This window comes from Anolis sagrei, chromosome 2 (genome assembly GCF_037176765.1).
Source record: "Anolis sagrei isolate rAnoSag1 chromosome 2, rAnoSag1.mat, whole genome shotgun sequence".
Classification (NCBI taxonomy): Eukaryota; Metazoa; Chordata; class Lepidosauria; order Squamata; family Dactyloidae; genus Anolis; species Anolis sagrei.
In genome coordinates this window covers 1756352-1774108 of record NC_090022.1, presented here as the reverse complement: position 1 = coordinate 1774108, position 17757 = coordinate 1756352, and the positions used below count along the sequence as shown (strand labels likewise).

Below are 17757 nucleotides of genomic sequence, written 5' to 3'. Positions count from 1 at the left end.
AAGCAACGTGCAGTCATTGAATTCTTGACAGCAGAAGGTGTCACCCCAAAGGAGATTCATCAGAGAATGCAAGCTGTTTATGGGGATTGTGTTGATGTGAGTGCTGTGCATCGTTGGGCAAGTCAGTTTAAAGATATTGTGGTGGGAACATCTGACTTGCGTGACAAACAAAGAGTTGGCCATCCTGTGACAGCAACCACTGAGTTTCACAAGCAAAAGGTTGATAGATTGATTCAGGACGATTGTCGTATCACTCAGAGAGAAATTTCAAGCATAATCAGCATTTCAAAAGAATGTGTGGGTCACATTATTGCTTTGCTTGGCTATCGAAAGATCTGTGCATGATGGGTACCCAGGATGCTGGCGCTGGTTGTGGAAACAGAGTGTCGACTTCTAAAGGTTGACAGATTGATTCAGGACGATTGTCGTATCACTCAGAGAGAAATTTCAAGCATAATCAGCATTTCACCAGAACATGTGGGTCACATTATTGCTTTGCTTGGCTGTCAGAAGATCTGTGCACGATGGGGACCCAGGATGCTGGCGCTGGTTGCGGAAACAGAGTGTCGACTTCTTCTGTGATGGCTTCGTTGGCAGAAATATATCCAATTGTCTCGTGATGATGTGAAAAGTGAATAGTGGTCGTTAAAGAGCACATTCTAAGGATTATTTCTGCATTTGATTTATTAAAATATTCCCATCCAAATCCAAGTAACGAAGGTGGAGGCATTAATTTTCATAGAATCATAGAATCAAAGAGTTGGAAGAGACCTGGTGGGCCATCCAGTCCAACCCCATTCTGCCAAGAAGCAGGAATATTGCATTCAAATCACCCCTGACAGATGGCCATCCAGCCTCTGTTTAAAAGCTTCTAAAGAAGGAGCCTCCACCACACTCCGGGGCAGAGAGTTCCACTGCTGAACGGCTTTTCATTCAACCCTGGAGGTTGGGCGGCCATCCGTTGGGTCTGCTTTGAAGGTGCTTTACCTGCCTATTGGAAGAGAGAAGGGGGCTGGACTGGGTGGCCTTTGGAGGTCCCTTCTACGGCCAAGGAGGCCATGGAATGAACCTAACCAGGAGCCTGAAGGCCTTTTATAAAGACCCCCAAAGACCCACGTTGCTTTCCCGCAGAGTCTTGCAACTGGGGAGACGGCAAAGGCAATGGCAATGCAAGGAGAGAGGATCTTGCCCAGGCGTGGAACGCGCTCTCTTTCCCCGAAAGGCCTCCTCCAAAGTGGAAACGCAGAAGGCAGGCGAGACCCGGGTGCAAAGAGCTGCCAAGACAGGGTCAGGCCCATCTCTCCCCCCCCCCACTTTCTCTCTCTCTCTCTCTCTCTCTGCCAAGGCAAGGCTGACTGGGAAACCCATTTGCAAAGGCTGAGAACAGCCAAGGCAGGAGGTCTGGCCAAGTGGGGCAAGGCAAAGGCAAAGGCAAGGCAAGGTGGAGGGGGCCCCAAGGGCAGGCTGAGGGCAAAGGAGGAAGGGGGCGCCTACACACACCTAGACCCCCCTCAAAGGGGACCAGAGGGAGGGAGGCTCCAAAGAGAAACCCCACTGAGACCCCCATGTGCCATTCCTGGTGGAGAGAGACCCCCAACATACACCCCAAATGCCTCCCCTGAGGAGATGCACCCTCTCCCTCTTGCTTCTGTTTTCCATCTTCTTCCTCTCTCCCCTTCTCTTCCTCCACTTCTTCCTCCTCCTCCTGCTTTCCATTCTTTTCCTCTTCTTCAGTCTTCTCTTACTTTCTTTTCCCTACCCTCCTCCTCTTCCTCTAATTTTCTTCTCCTTCCTCCACCATTTATCCCCTCTCTTCTCTTCCTCCTCCTTCATCTGTTTTCCATCTTCCTTCTTTCTTCCCCTTCCCCCACTTCCTCCTCCTCATTCCTCTCCTCCTCCTCTTCTTTTTCTTCCTCCTCCTCCTCCTCCTTTTCCTCCTTCTGTTTTCCTCCTCCTTTCTCCTGGACTTCTTCCATTCTCCCCTCTTCCTCATTTTCCACTTCTTTCTCCTGCTTTCCATTTTCTTCTATCTCATCTTCTACCCTCTCCTCCTCCTTTTCTTCTCCCTCCCTTCCTCTTCTTCCTCTACTTTTCATCCTTTTTGTCTTCCTCTTCCATCTCCGTCTTCTTTCCATCTTCTACTTCCTCCTCCTTCCTCCTCCATCTCTCCCCCTGTCTTCTCTTCCTCCACCTGTTTTCCATCTTCCTTCTTTCCTTCTCTTCCCCCACTTCTTTCTCCTCCTTCTCTCCTTCTCTTTTTCCTTCCTCTCCTTCTCCTCTTTTTTTCTCTTCCTCGACTTCCTCCTCCTCCTCCTCCTTTCCATCCTCTTCGTCTTCTTCAACCTTCTCTTTTCTTTTCCCTCCTCTCCCTCTGCTTTCCATCCTTTTTTCCTCCATCTTCCACCATCTCTCTCCTTTCTTCCTCCTCTTCCTCTTTGTTCTCCTCCTCTTTTCCATCTTCCTCCTCTTCTTCTACTTCCTCCTCTTCCTTTTCTTCTCCCTCCCTCCGCTCCTTCTCTACTTTTCATCTTTTTTGTCATCTTCCTCCTCCATCTCCTTCTTCTTTCTGTCTTCTTTTTCTTTTTCCTTTTTCTCCTCCTTCCTCCTACATCTCTCTCCTTTCTTCTCTTCCTCCACCTGTTTTCCATCTTCCTTCTTTTCTCCTCTTCCCCTACTTCCTCCTCCTCCTTCTCTCCTTCTTTTTCCTTCCTCTCCTCCTCTTTTTTCTCTTCCTCTTTCTCCTCCTCCTCTCATTCCTCTTTCTCCTCCTCCTCTCATTCCTCCTTTCTACCTTCTTCTACTTGGACTTCCTCCTTCCTCCCCTCGTCCTTTACTTCCTTCTCCTTCTCTCCTCATTTTTCACTTCTTCCTCCTCCCACTTTCCATCTTCTTCCTTCTCTTCTTCCCCCTTTCCTCTTCCTTTCCTTCTCCCTCCTTCCCTCCTCTTCCTCTACTTTTCATCCTTTTTGCCATCTTCCTTTTCCTTCTCCACCTCCTCCTCCTGCTTCCCACCTTTTTTTTCTTCCTCCCTCCACCATCTCTCCTCTTTCTCCTCCACCTGTTTTCCATCTTCTTCTTCTTCTCTTCTTCTTGGGCCAGAGATCCAAATCGTAACCCCATCTGCTTGCGATTCCTTCTCCAAAAAGACGGAGAAGATGACTTTCCCAGACTCTCCTGGCTGCCTCTCCCTTTTGTCTAGAAGGCAAAGCTATTTATTGGGGGGAGGAAGCAAAGAAGGAAGGATGGGCTCCTTCTTTCGCCCTGCTGTTGTCCTGCTCTTTCAAGGCATTCTGACTCATGGCAACGTCAACCTGGGCTTGTGTGTCTCTGCCATTGCAGAACGGGGCTGGGCTGGATGGCCTTTGGGGTCCCCTTCCCAACTCTGTGAAGTTTTGGTGACACGGCAGCCACTTGGAAATATCTGGAGCAAAAATTGTTTTCCACTGCTCCGGAGATTGGGACACGGACCAAAGGCTTCAAGTTACAAGCAAAGAGATTCCACCTAAGTGTTAGGAAGAATGTACTAAGCGTAAGGTCTGTTTGAGAGTGGGATATGGCCGGCCTCCAAGGTTGGTGGGCTCTCCTTCTTTGGAGGCCTCTAAACAGAGCTCCAAAGGGAAGGCTGCAGAGATGCCTCCTTGCCTGGCAGGAGGGGGCTGGACTAGATGGCCCTTGGGGGTCCCTTTGGTCTTTTAAGAGCCTCTTGAAGGAGATTTCACTCAGACATTTGCTTTGGAGTCTTCCTCAGAGGTTGGAAGGACAACCTTCAAGGCTGATCTAGGGCTAGATTCCTTCTTCGTTGGAGGGGGTGGGCTGGATGGCCTTTAGGGGCCCCTTCCAACTCTGCGCTTCCATGCAAATTCCCAGGGAGCCTCAGGGAGCCCAAAGGCCCCTCTTCCCAGCAGCACATCAAGAAGGATCTCTGGCTGAGCGGGAGGAATGTGGTGCCAAGTCCAAGGCGAAAGGTGGCCCTTCGCTCACTTCCGAGGCACATACGAGGCAGAAGCCTCCGTCACTCTGGAAAAGAGTCCAAGCGACGACGACGTGCGCTGAAGATGTGCTTCTCTCTCATTTCATGGCAACTATTTGCAAGGCCCCCGGGAGAGGGGCAGGCGGGGAAATGGACTCATTCCTCCATTGCAACTGCCAGAATCCACACTTTCGGGGCACTTTTGCCAGAGCTTGGACGCAATCTCTCCTTCCTCTCTTCTCCAAAAGGCCGGGCAACGCCACCGATGGGGTGGCACATGAGGGTGAAGAGCTTTAGGGAGTGGGAAAGGTTCTTCTATTAGCGGAAAGGGTTGGGCTAGATGCCCCCTGGAGTGCCCCCTTCTCCCAAAAGATAGAATCCTAGAACCACAACTTTGGGAGGGGTCCCCAAAGGTCATCCAGTCTTACCCTCTTCCACCACAGAGAAGAATTTAGGACAGGTGGCCTTCCAATCTCTGTTTGAAGATCTCCAGAGGAGACTCAGCCAGATTCCAGATTCCTCCACCTGACCCTTAGGAAGTTCTTCATGTTGAGGTGACATCATGTTGAGGCTCCATTGCATCCCTGTCTCTGGAGCAGAATAGAACAAGCCTTGGCCCTTCCTTCTTCTCAGGTGTGACCTCCTTTCCTATATGTAAACAATGGCTCTTCTCATGTCCCCATCTCTCAGCCTTCTCTTCTCCAAGCTCAACATCTCCTACAGCTCTCCCAACTGTTCCTTATAGGGATTCGTGGCTTCCAAACTTCTGATCATGTTGGTGGTAGCAGAATAGAACAAACCTTGTTCTAAGCCTTGGCCCTTCCTTCTCTTCAAATGTTACTTCCTTTCCTATATGTAAACATGGCTCTGCTCATGTCTTCAACTCTCAGCCTTCTCTTCTCCAAGCTCAATGTCTCCTTCAGCTCTCTCAGCTGTTCCTTATAGGGATTCATGTCTTCCAAACTTCTGGTCACATTGGTGGTAGCAGAATAGAACAAGCCTTGGCCCTTCTTTCTCCTCAGGTATGACCTCCTTTCCTATATGTAAACATGGCTCTTCTCATGTCCCCGTCTCTCAGCCTTCTCTTCTCCAAGCTCAACATCTCCTTCAGCTCTCTCAGCTGTTCCTTATAGAGATTCGTGGCTTCCAAACTTCTGATCGTGTTGGTGGTAGCAGAATAGAACAAGCCTTGGCCCTTCCTTCTCCTCAGATGTGACCTCCTTTCCTATATGTAAACATGGCTCTTCTCATGTCCCCGTCTCTCAGCCTTCTCTTCTCCAAGTTCAACATCTCCTACAGCTTTCTCAGCTGTTCCTTATAGGGATTCATGGCTTCCAAACTTCTAATCGCGTTGGTGGTAGCAGAATAAAACAAGCCTTGGTCCCACCTTCTCTTCAAATGTGACTTCCTTTCCTATATGTAAACACGGCTCTCATGTCTCCTCTCAGCCTTCTCTTCTTCAGCTCTCTCAACCATTCCTTATAGGGATTCATGGCTTCCAAACCCCTGATCGAGCTGGTGGTTCCTCTCTGGATGGTTTCCAGCTCAGAGTCAACGTCCTCCTTGGATTTTGGTGCCCATAACTGGACGCAGGGTGATTCTTCTGGCCAAATCAGCCATTCCTTACAGGGATTCATGGCTTCCAAAGCTCTGATCGAGTTGGTGGTTCCTCTCTGGATGGCTTCCAGGAGTCAACGTCCTCCTTGGATTTTGGTGCTCAGAACTGGACGCAGGGTGATTCTTCTGGCCAAAGCAGAAGAAGAGAGTGGCACTCAACCCAGACACTGTCCTACAATGGTTGCAGCTTGGAAGCTCATAGAATCCTAGAATCATAGAGTTGGAAGAGACCTCATGGGCCATCCAGTCCAACCCCCTGCCAAGAAGCAGGAATATCGCATTCAAATCATGGCTCTTCTCACATCACATTCTTGGCTCATCCTTAGCTTGGGGTCTATTAAGACTCCAAGATCCCTTTTTCGGGGACTGCTTTCAAGGTGGACATCCCCTATCCTATCTCAGAATGGGTGGTGCCTGGCTCAAGAGCAGTATGTGTGGAAAAGATCTTGGAGTCATTGTGGACAACAAGTTAAATATGAACCACCAGTGTGAAGCTGTGGCAAAAATAACCCAATGGGATTTTGTCCTGCATCAATAGGAACATAGTGTCTAGACCCAGGGAAGTCATGCTATCCCTCTATTCTGCCTTGGTCAGATCACACTTAGAATCACACTGTTGGACACCACAATTGAAGGAAGATGTTGACTCTTAAGTTGGAATGTATACAGAGGAAGGTGACTAAAAGTGATCAAGGGTCTGGAGAACAAGCCCTATGAGAAGCAGCTTCAAGAGCTGGGCATGTTTAGAGGAGAGGAGATATGATGAGGATCATGGATCAAGAGGTGAGGGGAAGTCATGGGGAGGAGGGAGCAGGCTTCCTTTCTGCTGCCCTGGAGACTAGGACACACTACAAGAAAGGAAGGAGATTCCACCTGAACGTGAGGAAGAACTTCCTGACTGTGAGAGCCGTTCAGCAGTGGAACTCTCTGCCATGGAGTGTGGTGGAGGCTCCTTCTTTGGAGGCTTCCAAGCAGAGGCTGGATGGCCATCTGGTGGGGGTGCTTTGAATGCAATATTCCTGCTTCTTGGCAGAATGGGGTTGGACTGGATGGCCCATGAGCTCTCTTCCAACTCAATGATTCTATGACTCTATGATGAGGGCCATGGATCAAGAGGTGAGGGGAATATGTCATTGGGAGGAGGGAGCAGTCTTCCTTTCTGCTGTCCTGGAGACTAGGACACAATGGAGCAATGGCTTCAAACTACAAGAAAGGAAGGAGATTCCACCTGAACGTGAGGAAGAACTTCCTGACTGTGAGAGCTGTTCAGCGGTGGAACTCTCTGCCATGGAGTGTGGTGGAGGCTCCTTCTTTGGAGGCTTCCAAGCAGAGGCTGGATGGCCATCTGGTGGGGGTGCTTTGAATGCAATATTCCTGCTTCTTGGCAGAATGGGGTTGGACTGGATGGCCCATGAGCTCTCTTCCAACTCAATGATTCTATGACTCTATGATGAGGGCCATGGATCAAGAGGTGAGGGGAATATGTCATTGGGAGGAGGGAGCAGTCTTCCTTTCTGCTGTCCTGGAGACTAGGACACAATGGAGCAATGGCTTCAAACTACAAGAAAGGAAGGAGATTCCACCTGAACGTGAGGAAGAACTTCCTGACTGTGAGAGCTGTTCAGCGGTGGAACTCTCTGCCATGGAGTGTGGTGGAGGCTCCTTCTTTGGAGGCTTCCAAGCAGAGGCTGGATGGCCATCTGGTGGGGGTGCTTTGAATGCAATTTTCCTGCTTCTTGGCAGAAAGGGGTTGGACTAGAGCAGTGGTTCTCAACCTGGGGTCCCCAGATGTTTTTGGCCTTCAACTCCCAGAAATCCTAACAGCTGGTAAACTGGCTGGGATTTCTGGGAGTTGAAGGCCAAAAACATCTGGGGACCCCAGGTTGAGAACCACTGGACTAGATGATGGCCCACCAGGTCTCTTCCAACTCAGTGATTCTCTGATTCTTTCCACGTTACATTTCTCCCTCTTGAAATAGATTTGGCCCCTCAGCTCTCTAACTTGTGAAGGTCCTGATCCTATCTTCTGGGGGACTCCTTATCCTCATCCACCCTCCACCAGATGTGGTGTTATCTGCATACTAGATCAACCTGCCTTCTGTTCCATCACCCAAGCCACTGATGAAGAATCATAGAATCATAGAATCAAAGAGTTGGAAGAGACCTCATGGGCCATCCAGTCCAACCCCATTCTGCCAAGAAGCAGGAATATTGCATTCAAATCATCCCTGACAAATGGCCATCCAGACTCTGTTAAAAAGCTTCCAAAGAAGGAACCTCCACCACACTCCGGGGCAGAGAGTTCCACTGCTGAACGGCTCTCACAGTCAGGAAGTTCTTCCTCATGTTCAGGTGGAATCTCCTCTCTTGTAGTTTGAAGCCATTGTTCCATTGCGTCCTAGTCTCCAAGGAAGCAGAAAACAAGCTTGCTCCCGCCTTCCTGTGGCTTCCTCTCACATATTTATACATGGCTATCATATCTCCTCTCAGCCTTCTCTTCTTGAGGTTGAGTTGCCCCAAAAGATCCAGGACAGGACCCTCGATCTGGCACCCCGAGTGTCCCTTCTCCTCCCCAGAAGGAAGAAGAAGAAGCAGAGCCTTTGGAGAGAAGCATCCTTGGGTTGGGCCTTTCAACCCATTCCCAATCCATCTCAAAGCAGTGGGTTGGTGTAGGTTTTTTTGGGCTATATGGCCATGGTCTAGAGGCATTCTCTCCTGACGTTTCACCTACATCTATGGCAAGCATCCTCAAAGGTACATACATTGGGCAATACATCTCAAAGCAGCTTGTGTTTTCCTCAATGCAGGAAAGGGCTCCAACTTTGAGCATCAGAAGGAAGAAAGGGTTGGAGGGCCAAGGGGCCCCGACTCCGAGGGGCAGCAAGGGCTCCTCCATTGCGAGGAGGGCTCCTTGGGGTCCAGATCCCTGAACGAAAGCAAGCCAGCCAGCCAGCAAGGCTTCTTCCTCCGCGGGCCTTCTTCCTGCCCCCCTTCCCTGGCGCCTGCTGCTCCCTCCACCTGGCATTTCCTCCTGGAAGCCGCCCTGGAAAACCGCTCTCAAAGAGCCCAGTGTTGACTCCGGAGGAGGCTTCTTCGGAGGGAAGGAAGGGCCCTTTCAGTCCAGAGCCCTCTCTCTCTCTCTCTCTCTCTATAGAGAGAGAGATATATATAGTGAGAGAGAAATAGATCTCTGAAGCCAAAGCCAGGCGCCAGGACCATAGCAGGAGGAGGAGGAGGAGGAGGCCTCACTCATTCCACCGCAAAGGTGCACCCCCATCGTTCACCCGACTGGGACTAAAATGCCAGCAGAAAGGAGGGAAAGTACTGGCCGTTATACCTGTTGATGCTCTGGAAGCTACCCAGCATGTCAAGGCTTTGACACTTGAAGTCCCATTTAGGAAAGAATATGATGATGATGATGATGATGATTATTATGATTATATATGAGGAAGCCTGCCATAGATGCAGGCGAAACGTCAGGAGAAATGCCTCTAGAACATGGCCATATAGCCCGAAAAAACCCACAAGAACTGAGGGATTATTATTATTATTTCCCATGACATTCACTATCCCATTGCCCTATGGAATAGCCAGTGTGGTGTATTGAAGACCATTGGAGACCTGGGATCGAGTCACCTGCTGACCTTGGGCCAGCGACACTCTCTCGGCCTCAGAGGAAGGCCAAGGCTTGCCCAATAATAGGTAAAGGTTTTTCCCTGACATTGATTCCAGTCGTGTCCAACTCTGAGGTGTGGTGCCCATCTCCATTTCTAAGCTGAAGAGCTGGCGTTGTCCATAGACACCACCAAGGTCATGTGGCCAGCATGACTGCAAGGAACGCCGTTACCTTCCCGCCGGAGCAGTATCTATTGATCTAATCACATTAATAAATAATAATAATAATAATAATAATAATAATAATAAAACTAGGTTCTTGTGGGGTTTTTCGGGCTATAGAGCCATGTTCTAGAGGCATTTCTCCTGACGTTTCGCCTGCATCTATGGCAAGCATCCTCAGAGGTAGTGAGGATGCTTGCCATAGATACCTCTGAGGATGCTTGCCATAGATGCAGGCGAAACGTCAGGAGAAATGCCTCTAGAACATGGCCCTATAGCCCGAAAAAACCCACAAGAACCTAGTGATTCCAGCCATGAAAGCCTTCGACAATACAATAATAAAACCTTATTTGTACCCCGCTACCATCTCCCCAAGGGACTCGGTGCGGCTTACATGAGGCCAAGCCCACAATACAACAATAAGCAATAACAACAATAATACAAAACAATAAATAAACTCATAAGCAAAAATAAGCAATAAACATTAACAATAACACGGCGCGTTTAAAAACCTATGGCTGGGCCAAATGTAATAATTAAAATTTTTAAAAATAATGCTGTGCATGACAAGGTGACATGGAACTGGGATAGAAGTTTTGGAGTGGGATGAAATGTGCAGACAATTTGCATGGTTTTGAACTGCTAGGTTGGCAGAAGCTGGGGGTAACAGCAGGAGCTCATGCCACCCCCCGGATTTGAACCTGCGACCTTTCGGTCAGCAAGTTCAGCAGCTCAGCACTTTAACCCACTGCACCACTGGGGGTTAAATAGCCATATCAGAACATGGTCTCTGTTGAGAGGTCTGGGATTCCTTCCTTCCTTCCTTCCTTCCTTCCTTCCTTCCTTCCTTCCTTCCTTCCTTCCTTCTTGGCATAAAGGGGTGAGACTGGATGGCCTTTGGGGGTCCCTTCCAACTCTAGGGGTCTGTGCAGCTGTTGAGGACAGTGGGGTCTCAATCAAAGGAAAATGATAAAGCAACTCTACACTCAAAAGGGAATTCTATATTGAAAAGTGTCTGGTTTTGATGTTTTTACATCAACGTGACCTAATAATAACAATAATAATATTATAAGATGATGATTATGATGATGATCATTATGGAAGCTCTTCTTCCACCTTTGACCACCTGTCCAAGAGGGTGGTGGTCTCTCCTCCTCCTTGGAAGGTCATCTCTCAGGAGTGCTTTGAGTCTATGGAAAGGGGTTCTTCTGAAACATTAAGAAGGACATCTTCTGCAGTGGAATATAGTCTCCCCAGGAGGGCTCTGGACTTGCCCCTTTTGGAGGCCTTTCAACCAAGGCTGGTGGGGTGCAGTTGAGGAGGGTTGGACTACATGACCCTTAGGGGTACCCAAAGAAATCACAGTGAGGAAGTATTGAACAGTGTGATCATTAGGGTTAGCAAGGGACTGGTGCCTTCGGTGAGCCTCCCTACCTGGCAGCCGGGCGCTGGACTGGATGGCCTTTGAGGACCCTTTCCAATCCCAAGATCCCTTCATGGGAATCCTGCTGGTGATCTTTACAGAAACCTCTTGGGGCCTCCAAAAGATAATGGAGGCCTTTAAACAAAGGCTGGGTGGGCAACTTTCAAGGCTGCTTTCCTGGTGCCCTCCACTCTGGAGGAAGGAGGTTGGACTGGATAGTCCTTAGAGATCCCTTCCAACTCTATAAACAATACACTCTATCACCTATTATCTATCTATCTATCTATCTATCTATCTATCTATCTATCTATCTATCTATCTATCTATCTATCATCTACCTATCTCTATCATCTGTCTGTCTGTCTGTCTGTCTGTCTATCTGTCTATCTGCCTGTCTTCAGGGTTGGACTAGATGGTCACTGAGGGTCTCTTCCAACTCTATAAACAATAGACTATCACCTATTATCTTTTTATCTTTCTGTCTGTCTCTATATATCTATCCTCAGGGTTGGACTTAGATGGCCTTTGGGGATCCCTTCCACTTCTATAAATAATCTATAAGCACTCTATCAGCTATTATCAACCTATCTGTCTATCTGTCTCTATCCATGTATCCTCAGGGTTGGACTAGGTGGCCACTGAGGGTCCCTTCCAACTCTATAAACAAGAGACTATCAGCTATTATCTATCTATCTATCCTCAGGGTTGGACTAGATGGCCCTGGGGAGGGGGCTTTGAACTCTATAAACAATACACTCACTTGCTCACCTATTATCTATCTACCTGCCTGTCTCTATCGATCTATCTGTCTGCCTGCCTGTCTTCTGGGTTGGACTAGGTGGCCACTGAGGGTTCCTTCCAACCCTATAAACAAGAGACTATCAGCTACTATTTATCTGTCTATCTATCTATCTATCTATCTATCTATCTATCTATCTATCTATCTATCTATCTATCATCAGGGTTGGACTAGATGGTCACTGAGGGTCCCTTCCAACTCTATAAACAGGAGACTCTCACCTATTATCTATCTGTCTATCTATCGTCAGGGTTGGACTAGATGGCCTCGGGGAAGGGCCTTCAAACTCTATAAACAATACACTCTATCTATCTACTATCTATCTACTTGCCTGTCTCTATTGATCTGTCTGCCTGTCTGCCTGCCTTCGGGATTGGACTAGATGACCCTTGGGGGTCCCTTGGATCTTCTCAGACCCTCTTAAAGGAGATGCCACTGATCCTATAAGACTGTGGGCAAGGAGGAAGCGGATAGTAGGATGCCTTACTACTATGTACTACTCAAAGAGAAGACTGTGACCCCTTAAAGAAAGGATATTATCTGGGAGATGATGATGGAACGTGAATATGTATGTATGTCTATTTCAATACATGAATAAATATTAAGGTTTATGAGAGGGAGGGAGGCGGGGGGGAGTCTCCATCTTGGCCAGCCTTTCCCCAGAGGTTGGACGGGCATCTGTCGGGAGGGATTGGGTGGTGCCGAAAGAAGGGGGTTGGACTAGATGGCCTTTGGGGGTCCCTCCCAATATGTGTTCTGAATAGAAAAGTGTGTGGGGGGGGGGGTGTCCTGAGGATTCGGGGCGGGGTCTTTTCCCTCCTCCTCCTCCTCTTCTTCCCCCGAAAGGCAAACAGCCCCCTCCCCTTCCCAAAGGCAGGCAGCCTGACACTCGGCCCTCTGTTCGGCGGGACAAAGGCGCTCCTGTCCTGCCTGGGAAGGAAGGAAGGGAGACCCCTCCTCACTTCACACCCCAAAAACACACCTCCGCAAAGGCAGCTCCTTGCTTACAGCATCCATCCCCCCCCCCCACCAAAAAAAGACCTCTAAAGGAGCAGAAAGGGGAGGAAGCAGAGGGTCTTCCCAATGGAGACCCCTCCCCAAATAAAGCCCCCTAAATTCCCTTCAAGGTGGAAGTTATTTCAAAGCAGGGGGGCGCCTAAAGTGAAGAAGAGGGAAGCCCAACTTTATGCCAGTCTGGGTCTACGCTTCTGATTTGGGGAGGGGGCAAACCAAAGATCCCCCTTCATGTAGTGAAGACCCCCCCCCCCCCGCCTGTGTTGCCCCGTGAAGGAGGGTCTCTAGGAGAGGAGAGTCAAGAGGAAGGAGTGATTGACATCCAAAGGAGCTTCACTTGGCTTAGTCGCACTGACAGCCCCCTCCCCACATTCATCCCACTGCTGTGAAGGGGAGGGTAGGTCTTGATTAGAGGCAGCTCCCCCCCCCCCTCAACTTTTCAGGAGACCCCAAACTCAGCCTCTGAGCCCCCCTTGAAAGGAGGGGAAGGTCAGAGCACAGCTTCGAGCATTGAGACCCACTTCAGTGGCATATACATCATCCTCATCATCCTAATCCACTCGCAGCAACCCAACCATCATCTTCATCTCTTTAACCCCCCAGGTCTGGCTCTTGGAGACCCTTAAAGCCCCTCCCATCCCTGCCAACCCAAAAGAGGACCACCACCATCCTCATCCTCATCACCATCTACATCTTATCCTTGCCAACCCAAAAGAGGACCACCACCATCCACAACCTCATCACCATCTACATCTCATCCCTGTCAACCCAAAAGTGGACCATCACCCACAACCTCATCACCATCTACATCTCATCCCTGCCAACCCAAAAGAGGAACCACCACCATCCTTATCACCACCTACATCTCATCCCTGTCAACCCAAAAGAGGACCACCACCACCATCCTCATCACCACCTACATCTCATCCCTGTCAACCCAAAAGTGGACCACCACCCACAACCTCATCACCATCTACATCTCATCCCTGCCAACCCAAAAGAGGACCACCACCATCCTCATCACCACCTACATCTCATCCCTGTCAACCCAAAAGTGGACCACCACCCACAACCTCATCACCCATCTGCATCTCATCCCTGTCAACCCAAAAGTGGACCACCACCCACAACCTCATCACCATCTACATCTCATCCCTGCCAACCCAAAAGAGGACCACCACCATCCTCATCACCACCTACATCTCATCCCTGCCAACCCAAAAGAGGGCCACCACCATCTACAACCTCATCACCATCTACATCTCATCCCTGCCAATCCAAAAGAGGACCACCACCATCATCATCACCACCTACATCTCATCCCAGCCAACCCAAAAGAGGACCACCACCATCTACAACCTCATCACCATCTACATCTCATCTCTGCCAACCCAAAAGAGGACCACCACCATCCTCAGCACCATCTACATCTCATCCCTGTCAACCCAAAAGAGAACCACCACCATCCTCAGCACCATCTACATCTCATCCCTGTCAACCCAAAAGTGGACCACCACCATCCTCATCACCATCTACATCTCATCCCTGTCAACCCAAAAGTGGACCACCACCATCCTCAGCACCATCTACATCTCATCCCTGTCAACCCAAAAGAGGACCACCACCATCCTCATCACCATCTACATCTCATCCCTGTCAACCCAAAAGTGGACCACCACCATCCTCAGCACCATCTACATCTCATCCCTGTCAACCCAAAAGAGGACCACCACCATCCTCATCACCATCTACATCTCATCCCTGCCAACCCAAAAGTGGACCACCACCCACAACCTCATCACCATCTACATCTCATCCCTGCCAACCCAAAAGTGGACCACCATCCACAACCTCATCACCATCTACATCTCATCCCTGTCAACCCAAAAGTGGACCACCACCCACAACCTCATCACCATCTACATCTCATCCCTGCCAACCCAAAAGAGGACCACCACCATCCACAACCTCATCACCATCTACATCTCATCTCTGCCAACCCAAAAGAGGACCACCACCATCCTCATCACCATCTACATCTCATCCCTGCCAACCCAAAAGTGGACCACCATCCACAACCTCATCACCATCTACATCTCATCCCTGTCAACCCAAAAGTGGACCACCACCCACAACCTCATCACCATCTATATCTCATCCCTGCCAACCCAAAAGAGGACCACCACCATCCACAACCTCATCACCATCTAAACCCGCGGGTGGTGGTCATCTTTGGGGTTGGCAGGGATCATCCCAGATGCCTTTCCTTTCACCCCAGCTTCTCAACCAGGCATGGGCCAACTTGGGCCCTCCCTCTAGGGGTTTGGGACTCCAACTCCCACAATTCCTAACAGCCTACCAGCTTTACCAACTCTTGGAATCCATCTACATCTCATCCCTGCCAACCGAAAAGAGGGCCACCACCATCCACAACCTCATCACCATCTACATCTCATCTCTGCCAACCCAAAAGAGAACCACCACCATCCTCATAACCATCTACATCTCATCCCTGCCGACCCAAAAGAGGACCACCACCATGCTCATCCTCATCACCACCTACATCTCATCCCTGCCAACCCAAAAGAGGACCACCACCATCCACAACCTCATCACCACCTAAACCCACAGGTGGTGGTCGTCTTTGGGGTTGGCAGGGATCATCTCAGATGCCTTGCCTTTCACCCCAGCCTCTCAACCAGGCATGGGCCAACTTGGGCCCTCCCTCCGGGCATTTGGGACTCCAACTCCCACAATTCCTAACAGTCTATCAGTTCTACTAACTCTTGGAATCCATCTACATCTCATCCCTGCCAAGTCAAAAGGGAACCACCACCATCCACAACCTCATCACCATCTACATCTCATCTCTGCAAACCCAAAAGAGGACCACCACCATCCTCATCCTCATTACCACCTACATATCATCCCTGCCAACCCAAAAGACGACCATCACCATCCTCATAACCATCTATATCTCATCCCTGCCAACCCAAGAGATGTCCACCACCATCCTCATCACCACCTACATCTCATCCCTGCCAACCCAAAAAACCACCACCACCCACAACCTCATCACCATCTCAACCAGGCATGGGCCAACTTGGGCCCTCCCTCCAGGGGTTTGGTACTCCAACTCCCACAATTCCTACCAGTTCTACCAACTCTTGGAATCCATCTACATCTCATCTCTGCCAATCCAAAAGAGGGCCACCACCAACCCCATCACCACCTACATCTCATCCCTGCCAACCCAAGAGATGTCCACCACCATCCTTATCACCATCTATATCTCATCCCTGCCAACCCAAAAGAGGACCACCACCATCCACAACCTCATCACCATCTAAACCCACGGGTGGTGGTCATCTTTGGGGTTGGCAGGGATCATCTCAGATGCCTTCCCTTCCACCCCAGCCTCTCAACCAGGCATGGGCCAACTTGGGCCTTCCCTCCAGGGGTTCGGGACTCCAACTCCCACAATTCCTAACAGCCTACCAGCTGGTGGAATCCAAATAACCCAGAGGAAGGTCTTGAGTTGGCCCGTGCCTGGTTGAGAGGCTGGCTGGCCACCTGCCAGGAGAGTTTGGAGGGTGTCCTTCTGTCTCTGAGACCCACAGCCAGTGTCCATCATCCCCCCACTGCCTTTCCCCAAAGGAGAGCCTCCTCCTCCTCCTGCCTTCCTGTCTTTCCTGTCTCCTCGACCTCATTCCGTCCAGGATCTCAAAGGCTTTCCCCCATAAAGGATGCAGCCCCCCACTCCTCCCCATGCCCTTTGCCTCCGCGGAGACCCCCACCCCACCCTTTGGCCCCCCATTCTGCCCCCCCCCCTTCTTCTCCTTCTTCTTACCTGGAGCCCCCCAGGAGGGCGAGCTGCAGAGGAGAGGCAGCAGGAGGGCGAGGAAGATGAGGGGCCCGGGGGTCGCCATAGCCCAAAGGAGGAGGAAAAGGGGGTCCTTCACTGGAAGCAGCAGCAGCAACCCATTCGGCTCAGGCGGAGAGGGAGAGGGGTCGGCAGCCAAGGAAAAGAAGAAGGGCAGAGGAGGAGGAGGAGGAGGAGGAGGAGGAGGAAGAGGCTCTCCTCGACTGGCTCTCTTCGCCTCGCCAGCCGGCTCTCGCCCCTCGCCCCGCCCCCCACGCCCCGCCCTAGACACGCCCCACGGGACTCCCCAAGGCCATCCAGCCCAACCCCTCCCCTCCCAGGAAGGCACAGCCCAAGCCCTCCCGACAGAGGGACGTCCAGGCTCTGCTCCTAAGGCACTGACAGAGAAGGAGACGCCACTTAACTGCAGCTGGGAGGGAAGGGTCCCCAAAGGCCATCCAGCCCAACCCCCTTTTAAGGAAGACACAGTCCAACCCCTCCCAATAGAGGTCCATCCAGACCCTGCTTAGAAACACACAGGGGAGGCTCCAACAGCCCAACCCCTTCTATGCTGCAGATTCCTGGTGTTGAAAGGGACCCCCAAAGGCCATCCAGTCCAACCCCCTTTTAAGGAAGACACAGTCCAACCCCTCCCAATAGAGGTCCATCCAGTCCCTGCTTATAAAACACACAGAGGAGGCTCCAACAGCCCAACCCCTTCTATGCTGCAGAGTCCTGGCATTGAAAGGGACCCCCAAAGGCCATCCAGTCCAACCCCCTTTTAAGGAAGACACAGTCCAACCCCTCCCAATAGAGGTCCATCCAGTCCCTGCTTATAAAACACACAGAGGAGGCTCCAACAGCCCAACCCCTTCTATGCTGCAGATTCCTGGTGTTGAAAGGGACCCCCAAAGGCCATCCAGTCCAACCCCCTTTTAAGGAAGACACAGTCCAACCCCTCCCAATAGAGGTCCATCCAGTCCCTGCTTATAAAACACACAGAGGAGGCTCCAACAGCCCAACCCCTTCTATGCTGCAGATTCCTGGTGTTGAAAGGGACCCCCAAAGGCCATCCAGTCCAACCCCCTTTTAAGGAAGACACAGTCCAACCCCTCCCAATAGAGGTCCATCCAGTCCCTGCTTATAAAACACACAGAGGAGGCTCCAACAGCCCAACCCCTTCTATGCTGCAGATTCCTGGTGTTGAAAGGGACCCCCAAAGGCCATCCAGTCCA

At 50.5% G+C, this 17757-nt stretch overlaps 1 protein-coding gene across 1 annotated transcript in view; it reads right to left on the bottom strand.

Annotated features, from left to right (window-relative positions):
- Positions 1–16800, bottom strand: part of COL11A2 (collagen type XI alpha 2 chain) — a 141299-nt gene extending 124499 nt beyond the window's left edge. Inside the window, exon 1 of the mRNA XM_067465616.1 lies at positions 16511–16800. Coding sequence (XP_067321717.1) covers positions 16511–16589 — 79 coding nt within the window. The 5' untranslated portion in view covers positions 16590–16800. The remainder of the gene's footprint in view (positions 1–16510) is intronic.
- Between the last annotated feature and the right edge of the window lie 957 nt (positions 16801–17757).